The following is a 12071-nucleotide window of genomic DNA, read 5'->3' on the forward strand; positions in this document are numbered from 1 at the left end:
CTTTACTTGTTTTTAACTTGTAATTTCCATGACAAACTATTGTATTTCCTGTCCTTAAATAATTACAAACAACAAAGGGTTTCCTCAATAAACCATGTGATTCTTTATTACATCGGAACTAATAGCAAAGCAATAGATAACTAGTCTGGTTTCTAGGTTTTTGAAGCCTTTTTGCAGAAGTGCATGAAATGAAGATACATCTCAAATGTAATAAAGCACACCAGCTGCACATCAGACAATATTAATTGTTATTTGTGTAAGCACAACATGCACTGTTAACCAACAGCGGAAGTTATGAAAGCAATTGGGCCTCATTTATAAAACAAAAGCAGAATGAATTTCTAATGTAAAAACAAGGTTTTACAAATTATTTACACTTGTAAATGCGTTCTGCTCAAGCTTCATTACTGACGCTCACTGTTTAATACTGTTAAATGAAATGAGCTTTTATACATTAGCAGTACATTCAATATTTTTGCAATTGCACAATATCTTGAAAGGAGTGAATGAGACACACAACACAATGGTTATCTGGGTTCCTGTGCATGCTCAAGACAAATGCCCATCACACAAAGCTGCCATAAGTTTAACCCAGTTAATCCTGTAAGCCATAAAATATGACCTAAACCTTATTTGCTAACAAACAACTGTGCAATATGCACAATTTTGTTTTTGTCATCTGTGAATACATTTAGAATTAGGCACAATGTAATCCAGCTAGTGGAAAAAACAATCATGCCTGACTGTTCCTACAACCCTAGAGCTCCAAAAATTCCCTTTCGGTTACCTCTTCTGTCCTGAAGATAGGGGGCGATATTCAATCACACCAACAAATGTACTGAAATGGTACAACATCAAGTGAACAAAAACAAGACTGTGTTCATTTATTCATGAACCTTAAAATTGATGTGTAAATCTTTTGCAAAACAATTTTGGGATTGTCGGATTCATTTAAATTAAAATCTGGCATTTTAAGTTTCATTAACATGTTACGCCCATTTTTCGTTCACCATTTTCAACTTTTGAAATTTCAATTTCGTTCAGTCATAATGGAACAACTGTAAAACTACAACGTGTTAAATGGAATATACTTTTTGTCCATCACAATCTTGTTTCCATTTGTGACTACAGCCAGCCTCGCATTACTGTATGATTTCAGCTACAGTTTTTCCATTCAAGACAATTTCGCTTTATGTATCATGTTCACATATTCTGACTAATAGCCTTTCTGACAAATCATAGATACAACGTATATCATACAAACTGACAAGCAACGATCGTAAAGGACTGTAGAAATCATACAGTGGTTAGCTCAGCTTGGATTATTATGTGTAAACTGGGGCGTGCAGACGTAAATTTCGTCACCGTTTACATTTATGCATTTAGCAGACGCTTTTATCCAAAACAACTTACAGTGCATTCAGGCTATACATTTAATTTTTTTTTACCAGTATGTGTGTTCCCTGGGAATTGAACCTATGACCTTTTGCGCTGCTAACGCAATGCTCTACCACTGAGCCATACATGCCGTACACTCAAATCACATATGCGGCTTTAATTTTTCTTACACTAACTGGCCATCAAATGGAGTATGCTTTGAAAAGCTATGTATTCAGCTATATGCAAACACTCAGCTGTCGTGCCAAATTTAAGTATACTTTGAGTTTAAGACCTACAGTAGGCCTTTAACCCTGCTCTTGGACTGCACTGTCCTTCAAATTTAATTTCCAACCTGATTCAGCACACCTGGCCTGTGATTTTTCAAGTGACCCTGAAGACCTTGATTAGCTGGTCCAGCTGTATGTGATTAGGGTTGTACATTAGCTAAACTTGGCAGGACAGTGGGTCTACAGCAGGGATCCTTGACTCTGAACCTCGAGATCCACTTTCCTGCAGAGATTAGCATCAACCTGGATTAAACACACCTACCTGCAACTTTGTAGTAATCTTGAAGACCTTGATTAGCTTGTTCAGGCGTGTTTGGTTAGGGTTGGAGCTAAACTCTGCAGGAAAGTGGATCTCGAGGTCCAGAGTTGAGGACCCCTGGTCTGCAGGAACAAGGTTGAAGACCTAAAGTGTTGTCAGATCTCCTGGGGTAATGTCATGTATTTAATATCACTGAGGACCTCAAGACATAAGTACAGCTGAAAAAAATTATTTTCCAATGCTATGATTTTGTTCTCATATCTATAATGCAGTCTGCAGGCAGGAGCTCCTGCAGAAATCTGCACCAGATACCCAACATAGCGACTCCCAAATGCTTCACTCAAGGTCAGACAGCTTTAACTTGAGATGTCAAACACGCATGTGTGCAAAAATAGGAGAGGTTTCCGAGTTCCATTACACCCAGCAGATATATACTCTAATCAACAGTTCAAATGTCACAGGAGCCAAGAGCATTTACACACGAGCAAATCTGCAATTATTATAGGCAAATCTACAGAGTGGAAATGAAAGGTGCACGATTGAACTAGGGGATGCAAACTCAAGGCAAGGACAGGAAACGACTGCAGATGCAATCAAATGTCCTCTTTTGATTAATGGTGTCACTCGCGATGTGTCTAACTGTGGTTCTGGTTGCGGTTCTGATCAGGCACGTGGTTCTGGGTGGAGGGTAGGAGGTGCGTCACGTGTCCAATGCCTTTGGTCACCCCCTCTCTGAAGAGCAACTTGGCTCCCACGCGCAAGTACTCAGGGTGCTTTAAGAATCTGAAACACACTACGGCTCTCTCGCCTGTCCGCAGCTCCTCCTAGAGAAGAAACACACAAATTTTTCTGTGATGATACACTTTTCAAAATAATATATAACAAAATATTTTTGTTTCCCAAAGAACCTTTCATGTTGAAAAACCATTTGGGTTAGTTCACCCAAAAATAAAAATTCTTTTGTTATTTTTTGTTGAAAAACCATTTGGGTTGAATATTATGTTTGTTCATCTTCGGACCACAACAGGTATTTTTGATGAAATCCGAGAGCTTTTTAACCTTGCATAGACAGCAATGCAACCAAAACATTCCCAGGCCCAGAAAGTTATTAAGAACATTGTTTAAATATTCCAAGTCCATGTGACATCAGTGGTTCAATCATAATATTCCTGAAGCTACAAGAATACTTTTTGTGCACAAAGAAAAAATAACGACTTTATTCTACAATTCTTCTCTTTTGCATCACTGTGCGCCGCCATTCTTGAGAGTACTACAATGTATGCGTGTGCATTCCTATGCTTGTAAACAAGGTGCAGCGCATGCGTAATGATACTCATATGAATGGTGGCAGACATTGAAATGGAAGAGAAGAATTGTTGAATAAAGTCATTTTTGTTTTCTTTGCACACAAAAAGTATTCTCGTAGCTTTGTAAGATTAAGGTTTACCTTCTGAAGTTACATAGACTATTTTAACCAGGGGCGCCCAAACTCGGTCCTGGAGGGCCGATGTCCTGCAGAGTTTAGCTCCAACCTGCCTCAACACACCTGCCTGGAGGTTTCTAGTATGCCTAGTAAGAGCTTGATTAGCTGGTTCAGGTATGTCTAATTGGGGATGGATCTAAACTCTGCAGGACACCGGCCCTCCAGAACTGAGTTTGGGCACCCCTGATTTTAACAATGTCCTTACTACCTTTCTGGGCCTGTGGTTCTGTTGCTGAATATGGAGGGTAAGAAAACTCTCAGATTTCATCAAAAATATCTTAATTTGTCTTCTGAAGATAAACGAAGGTCTTGCGGGGTTAGAACGACATGAGGGTGATTAATTAATGACAGACTTTTAATTTTCGGGTGAACTATCCCTTTAAAGTTAAAGAACTTTTTAATAATATGAAGAAACTTTTTCTACTATAAAGAACCTTTTGAGCAACGGAAAGATTCCATAGATTTTTTAAGGTTCTTCATGGAACCAAAGATGACAATAAAGAACTTTATTTTTAGTAACACTTCTCAGAACATTGTGTTCTACAGAAGAAAGTAAGTCAAGTTCTTTTGTAAAAACTTGATTTAGGAATTGACTTGAACCTGGACTAGGGACTTGATTAATGTCAGGAAGTTTAAAAATCCACACCTTTCCAAGCAGACACTCCACCGTGGCGGTCTGCCTTACATTCCCCACGTGCACTGTGACTTGGAAACCACGGCGGAAAGTCTTGGCGTGGAACAGGAGGACTATAGCGGCCTCAAACTGCCAGCAAATTGTAGGGTTCATTTTGGGACTCACCATGACCATGCCCAAAACACAAACACTCAAGATCAAAGACATCATAAAGATATATCTAAATAAGGACTTTATTTAGTCTTTTCTCCTCTTGTTCACATTTTGAGATCTGACCTTTCGTAGTAATGAGCGATCAAAGTTCCCAAGTGCAAGTGTGGCGGCCTGTCCGGCTCTTAGCACGCGGCAGCCAGAACGATTCCTGTGGATACTGCACACCTTCAACCTCAGGAACCGCCCATCATCGGTGGGACCCACAACCAGCCGGTCTCCTTCACGACACACACCACTGTGTGTGAATAGAAAGTTAATTATGAACTATAAAAGGAAAATTGTCAAGATAAACTGAATATTGATTGGCTTGAAAAAGCCTTGAAGTGTGAAGGTTATATAGGCCTTAAGGATTGGTCAAATTAACCACCATTTAACAGATTTTTGCTAGTAAAATCAGGTCATTTCAAACTGGAAACTGGGAGATCAGGGATTCCACAAGAGCATGAAAGACTTCCACATGAAGATTTTGCATGGCATTGAAATGTGTGTGTAAATCAGATTCTACAATGCTAAAACATTGCTCTGAGTTGCTAAGGTTTGATAAGTTGTTCTGAGTGGTTGCTAGGGAATTGATAAGCAGTCACTAGGGTGTTTTAGGTGGTTCTGAGAACGTTATAAGACAGTTGGAAGAGTGAGAGTATTCTAAAGTGTTGTTAGGGCATTGCCTAGGTTTTTTGAGCATTTTAGAGACAGTTGGAAAAGTGAATTGTTTCTAAGGCGTTACTAGGGTGTTGCCTAGGTGTTCCGAGCATTTGAGAGGCAGTTGGAACAGTGGGTGGTTTCTAAGTTGTTGCCCAGGTGTTCTGAGCATTTGAGAGGCAGTTGGAACAGTGGGTGGTTTCTAAGGAGTTTCTAGGGTGTTGCCTAGGTGTTTTGAGCGTTTGATAGACAGTTGGAAGAGTTGGTGGTTTCTAAGGCTTTGATAGGGCGTTGCCAAGGTGTTCCGAGCATTTGAGAGACAATTGGAAGAGTGAGTGGTTTCTAAGGTGTTAATAGGGCATTGCCCAGGTGTTCTGAGCGTTTGAGAGTGCATTGCTATGGGGTTTGCTAAGAAGGTTTACAAAGCTAAAGTGTTCTGAGTAGTTGCAAGTATGTTACTACAGAGTGATCTAGGTGGTTGCTAAGATGTTGCTAGGATGCTAAGGAATTACTAAGATGTTCTGAATGGTTGCTAGGGTATTTATCTGTCCCTTATAAAAATTAACCATGGCTTTATTCTAGTGAAAGTGTAATGAATGATGTTTTTGGTGTATCGATTACCATTTGTATAACCACAGTTTTACTACAAATACCATGGTTAAACTATGTTTAGTGTAACAAAACCATAGATAATTTGTGGTTACCATGGTATAAATATAGTGACCATGTTTTTTTGTTTTTTCTTATAGGATATTCATATATATATATATACTTACTACAAGAAAAAAAGAGTGGTTGATAGTGGGCAGTTATTAGACAGATGAACAGACAAGATTGACATAACAGATGTGAACTGACCTGTACAGTGTTCCACCAACTACTGTTCCTACATCAGGAACACTGTAAATCTCATCCACCTTTAAGAGCACATCAATTTGACATCAAATATCTTGGAATATCTCAGAATTAAGACAAGACATGTGCGTTGGTAAGAGTGTGCTTGTACCTGGAACTCCGTGAGCTGCTGCATGAGCTCCTCTTGCTCCTTGCTGTTGCTCAGAGGAGGAAGAATGTTGAAAAAGACCTTCAGAAGGTCCAGATTCTCCCCAGACACACTGGAGAGGGTGAAGATGGGCGTCACACTGTAGGGATCAAAAATAGGCTGTTTAACTGTGAGGCTCAAAAAGAAGGAGGAAAGTTGTCAGGGAAAAATCATTGTTGCAAGAAACACTGACTTCAGGTGGAAAAAATGCATAAGTGTATAATAACCCCTCTTTTCTCATACATACTTACCTGGAGGATTGTGCAAACTGCTGTGCAGCCGTGACGGCATCATCAGGGTTGGACACCACCATTGGGACTTTGTTGCAGCCAGGCTGTTTGAGCACTCTCTCCAACTGACGAACCGTTTTCTCCACTGTGCTTTTACCGCAGAGGTCCACCTTACTCACCACAATGAATATGGGCACCTTCAGTGCCATCGCCAGACCCAGATGCTCTCTAGTTGTGCCAGCTGGGAGCATTTTACAATGTGGGAATAATGTATAATATGTTATGACGCCAAATTTGTTAAAAGTAGGGCTGGCTGGTTTTGATTAATGATTTATCATTTGATTTTAAAAATGATAAGAAATATGCACTGCCGTTTAAAAGTTTGGGGCTCAATAAGATTATATGGTTTTCAAATAAAAGTAATACTTGCATTCAGCAAGGATGCAATAAATTGATGAAAAGTCACAGTACAGACATTTATAATATTTCAAAAGATTTCGATTTCAAACAAATGCAGTTCTTTTGAATTTTCTCTCCTAAATAATTCTGAAAAATGTATCAAGATTTCCTCAAAAGATATCAAGCAGCACAACTGTTTTCAACATTGATAATAATAAGAAATGTTTCTTTTCACCAAATCAGCATATTAGAATGATTTCTGAAGGATCATGTGACACTGGAGTAAAAACTCTGGTTGAAAATTCAGATTTGCATCACAGGAATAAATTACATTTGGAAATATATTCAAACAGAAAACTGTTTTTTTTTTTAATTTTAATATTATTTCAAAATATTATAGTTTTTACTGTATTTCTAAACAAACAAATGCAGCCTTGGTGAGCATAAGAGACTTCTTAAAAAATATTTTAACAATTTTACAGACTCCAAACCTTTGAACAGTAGTGTAGTGTTAATGTTTTTATTTTGTGTATTTTACTTATCGGCCAGTAATTTTTTTAGATATTTCATATTTTTATGGCTTGCTCATTAAATATACTCTTAAATAACTTTTACAACTTATAAAACAATATAACTAATACAAACCAATGCCAGTATTGGCTCCCACCACCAGCATGGCAAAGTCTGGGCAGTAGCTTGTCAGGCCAAATATAGTGGTCTTCAAGTACTTATAATGACCAGCCAGGTCAATAAAAGTGATCATCTTAGAAGAGCTCTCACAGATCTCCTCTGCTGTACGGGAGTCACTGTAGTTTACAACCTAAAACAATGAAAAGACCAGTATTTCTCAAAGCAGCAAGCATACAGTATATGCTAGTAAGCAGGAGGTTATTGGTTTAAATTCCTGAATATTTGTCTCACCTCTCCTTTGCTGTTAAACCCCAGGATCTCAAAACTGATGCTGGACGTCCGTCCGGTTTGAATCTCATGCAGGTGTCTGAAGAGGTTGAGTCTGGCCCTGCCCCGTCCGTTATCCAGCTCGCCCTGAGTCAGCACCCCCAGCAGAGTTGACTTCCCTGAGTCCACGTTACCCAGAACAGCCACACGGAGATCCAGGAACTACACACACAAACACAGAATGCACAGTGACAGTACATAATGCATTATTAGTTTAGTGGGTCAGTGACAAATAAGGATGGCTTTGAAAATCTTTTAAAAAAAATCGATTTATAAAAATTGCAATTTTATTACTATACAAATGGCTGTATAACAACCATGAATAAGTAACAAATATTATATTTAGCTGAAAAACAGACAAAATTATTGGATATATTTTAAGAAATTTACTGACCTACACGTTTATGAGAGTCTACTGTGGTCAGTGTTGTGATGATTTAATTTCTTATGACTTTCTTCTAAACATGACAACTAAAAAGCTTCCTGTGAGTTATTTATACCCACTGGTTTTTAACTGGTGGAAAAAAGTCGTAATGCCAAAATTGTTTATTTATTTTAATCAATCATTTGACAAATGTTTAATATTTTAATAATCATGTAACATTTTATGTTTTTAAAGAAATAATAATAAAAGATTATTTTATTCCAAAAATCAAGTAAATACCTTTTAATTAGAACTTTTCGGAAAAAACTCCATAATTATTTTAAAACTTCTTTTTTTTTTTTGTATTTTTAAAATGTTGTAATTTTCTATTTTGTATTTTTTAAAGAAATAGTTATAAAAGATCATTGTATTCCAACAATTCCCAGTTTATTCTAAGTTTATGTATTTATTCCAATGATTTTATTTCAAGAATATAATCCTTTTTACAAGACCTTTATCGTAAATACAAAATAATAATAATAAAAAATAAAAAGGCAAATTATATAATAATTTTAAAACTTTTTGTATGTTTTATATTTAATATTTTAAAAAACTTGTACTTTTTATTTAGTATTTTTGAAGAAATAATAATAATATATTTTATTTCAGTAATAGTTGTCTGCAAGAATATAAGTTTTTTTTTAACAAATTAATAAACAAATAATTCAAAAAAATCAAAACATCCTTATCAAATAGTTTTCTTAACAGATCCTATTACAAAATGTGCCATGACAGATACAATAACTAAAACCACAACAACCACAATTCACAATAGAAATTAAATAGAAACTGACTGAAGCATCACAAGCTCACCTGCTGGTCATCTGGAACTTTCCGCACAAGAACTTCAGCGATTTTCCGTCGCGCTCTATCGCAGTCCACCTCCCTCTCTCTAAGGAGCGTGATATCGGCTCCAACCCTGCACAGAGTTACAGAGTCTTACCAAGACGACACAACACGCCTCTAAGCCACTTCTTACACACTGACATTAAAGAATAAACTAACTGGACAATGAACAGAATACATACTTCTCAGCCATTCTGCGAAGTGTCTTGAGTGAAGCTTTCATATCTTCTTCTGTGAGTCCAACCAGCAGACCGTTATCCTCCACCCCAATCTGATACACGGCCTCCCCGCGGCCCTCCTGCAGGCGCCACTTCAACTGCGTGGCCAAGTGTTCGAACCGATACTGTGTGGGGTTTACCAGCTTCAGCTGAGTGAAGAAAGAGTGGATGAATATGCCATTAAATACATAAAAATGTCAATAAAATATAAGTTGAATTTCAATTTTTGCATACCTTGTATTCAATGTTTCCCTCTTCAGCCTACAAAATAAAGATATGTGGGCAAATAACAATCAATTCAATAAAAATCTTAAATTAAATTAAATAAATAATCAACCTTGCAAAAATCTGTCCTTGCACATAATTCTTTTACTGGACAAAATACTACCTCGAAAAGAACTAGAAAATGATTATTAACCACGTACAGTTGCATTTATTTGACATTATGTTACTAACATATTTTTGTTTATTTATTAACACATTTATTTTTACTTTTATTATTATTATTTTGTTTAACTATTAACCTATCTACCATAAAATAAACCTAGCATGAACAGTGGATATTTTTAAATATCTGTTTTCGCATATATATATATATATATATATATATATATATATATATATATATATAAAGTGCATTCTGGTCTTGGCCTTCTCTGTAACTAAAATGTAATAATTATGAGTAATACAATACTGCAGTAAATTAGTATTCGACACCTGTCATCAAAAAGAAAACGAAACTAGGTAAGACATAGGCCTAACGTTACTGTTTACACTGTTAGTAGTAATAATTTATTATGATTTTTACAGTAGGTAAGGATAACTACGGTATTTTGGCTGTTGTTACCAATTTTGTGTATCTAGAATAAGTATTTTGCCAGCAGCTTTGTAACATTGTTGCTGTTATTATTAATATTCTGATTAACGATATTAAGATGCAGAACAGGGACTGTTATGTATATTTATATAGGCTTCAGTACAGTGGGAGTAATGGTAAGCATCCGCCAATATCTGTATTTACCTCCGGTGGTAGAAACGGCGGAGGCTCGTTGGCCTTCTTGCCCCTCCGTCGCTTGCCTCTCCTGCCTCTCCTGGAGCGGGATTTCTTCTTTGCTGTGTTGGCGATCCCGCATTCAGCGGCATTCTGCGCGATGCTCGCCTTTGCTGCAGAGGTGATGCTGCAATGGTTTGCAACCTGCACATCCATAGCCCGCTCGAATATAAATGAGATAAAATTCGGGTTTAAACTGAAATTGTAAACATATGTATCCTAAAAATGCACTTCTCTGTTATAAACAGAGACAATGTATTTCTTTACTATTGCACTGGGATACGCGGTCTGGGAGCCATGACCGACCGCAGCTAACGTTACATCCTCCTCAGTAAACCCCGCCTCCAATAGGCAACCATTCGTCATCCCTCTGTTTAACTTGTCAAACACTATCTATCTATCTATCTATCTATCTATCTATCTGTCTATCTGTCTGTCTGAGTATATATATATATATATATATATATATATATATATATATATATATATATATATATATATATATATATATATATATATATATTTCTCACTCTATCTGCCTATGTAAACATCAGGCCATCTATCAAGCAATTTTTTTTTACAGCTGTGCTCATACGTTTACATACAAATACCTATAGCCTTAAGTATGAAGCATAATACAGCAATAGCAACGTTAGCTATTTGGATTTTTTTTTAAGTACCTGTAGGAGGCGCAAAAATATAGTTTTTCATGCTTCTGTAAAAGGACGATTAGAGAGGTTTTGTGGTTATTCAAAACGAATTTGGTGCTCCCATTAAGAATCATAATGATTATGACATTTCTGTAGCTAGGAATAAAGACAAGTAGTCCAAAAACTCCTTGGCTATTAATAGAAAATGTGGTTATTCTGTGTGAAGCCCACATGAAAGCAGAGGTACACAGACGGAAAACTTTGCGTGAGAACTAGTCTATTGTTTAAAAACCATCTTACAGAGCCTAGTTAGGTAAATGTCATTATTACTAGCCTATTGCTCAAACTATTGTCAGCAACTGATAATTTGCTTGCAAGAAAGTTCTCAATTTGAACTGCACAGCGCTCTCTAGCTCCGCCTTTCACATAGATTTTTACAAAGCTCATTGTTCTGAAAAGCAAGGTGTAATCTGATTGGCCAGCTGTTCAGTGCGTTGTGATTGGCTGAATACCTCAAGCATGCAAAGTAAATGTTACGTCCCTTAACATACTGCCAAACGAGGCATTTGTTGCATTCATTGGGGACATAATTACTAATTATAATGACTTCTACTGTTTTAACGCGTTGTGTATCGCGCCGCGTAAATATAAAACCATGTCTGCATTTCTAATCGGATAAACGACAAACAACAAGCACTACTCTACACTGCTTAAAACTCGCGTTTACAGATTGTGTGCCAGATTGTCCTTGCAAAGTTGGAAATGCCTCACTTTATGAAAACAGCCTTTGATCAGGGAAAAGTTGTCCATAAAATGCGCAGCACACATCTGAATATTTGGGTTGAAATGTTCTGGAACAGTATTGTAAATACAACTTAACCACTGATTTCTAGTTGTGTCCTCTTTTGGAAAAACAAACAAGTAGCTTCAATTTCACGATGGAACACAGCAGGCTTGACTGAGGAACGGCCGGCGGACCTGAGAACAGCGTGCCCAGTGGATACGACGAAGGAGCTTGCGGCAACCACGTGATGACCCGGGCTGGACTCCACTTCCTCCACGGTGAAAGCCGATCCGGTGATCCACAGCACAAAGTTGATGTATTTCCTCAGCAACCAGTATGGATCAGCTCTAAGCATCACAAAGTGGATATCGTCCTATTTTGGAGGCCAAACAAAGTAGTTTCGCTTTCAAAATGAAACACACAGCATCTCCACAACATGGCAGCGGCAGCAACAACAATACTACAGCAAGAATTAAAGTTACGCCTTGTTTCTTTGCGTGAACATTTGGGCAGTGTTATGCAAATCTTCCCACACAGTGACATAGACATTTGGGGGCGTGTTAGAATGAGCCGTT

The 12071-nt window shown here is 37.4% G+C and overlaps 1 protein-coding gene across 1 annotated transcript; it reads right to left on the bottom strand.

Moving 5' to 3' along the window:
- Nucleotides 1-79: 79 nt before the first annotated feature.
- On the bottom strand, nt 80-10399 carry LOC109066230 (GTP-binding protein 2-like). Its single transcript, XM_042749139.1, has 12 exons — nt 10033-10399; nt 9246-9272; nt 8976-9160; nt 8761-8866; nt 7488-7685; nt 7212-7386; nt 6189-6408; nt 5902-6037; nt 5754-5812; nt 4320-4491; nt 4056-4220; nt 80-2750 (listed from the first exon to the last, which is right to left on the bottom strand). The coding sequence occupies exons 1-12, from the start codon at nt 10216-10218 to the stop codon at nt 2562-2564; spliced, it is 1818 nt and encodes a 605-aa protein (XP_042605073.1). The 5' UTR covers nt 10219-10399; the 3' UTR covers nt 80-2561.
- Nucleotides 10400-12071: the final 1672 nt, after the last annotated feature.

Source organism: Cyprinus carpio, chromosome B22, assembly GCF_018340385.1.
Source record: "Cyprinus carpio isolate SPL01 chromosome B22, ASM1834038v1, whole genome shotgun sequence".
NCBI lineage: Eukaryota > Metazoa > Chordata > Actinopteri > Cypriniformes > Cyprinidae > Cyprinus > Cyprinus carpio.

What these genes read in the sequence shown, in the direction of transcription:
- LOC109066230 (XM_042749139.1), bottom strand. Translation starts at nt 10,218, where the DNA reads ATGGATGTGCAGGTTGCAAACCATTGCAGCATCACCTCTGCAGCAAAG. An exon ending in GGTTTAACAGCAAAGGAGAG is followed by an intron (nt 7,387 to 7,487) that starts GTGAGACAAATA and finishes TCATTGTTTTAG; the next exon opens with GTTGTAAACTACAGTGACTC. An exon ending in TGGAGTGTCTGCTTGGAAAG is followed by an intron (nt 2,751 to 4,055) that starts GTGTGGATTTTT and finishes TTTCTTCTCTAG; the next exon opens with GAGGAGCTGCGGACAGGCGA.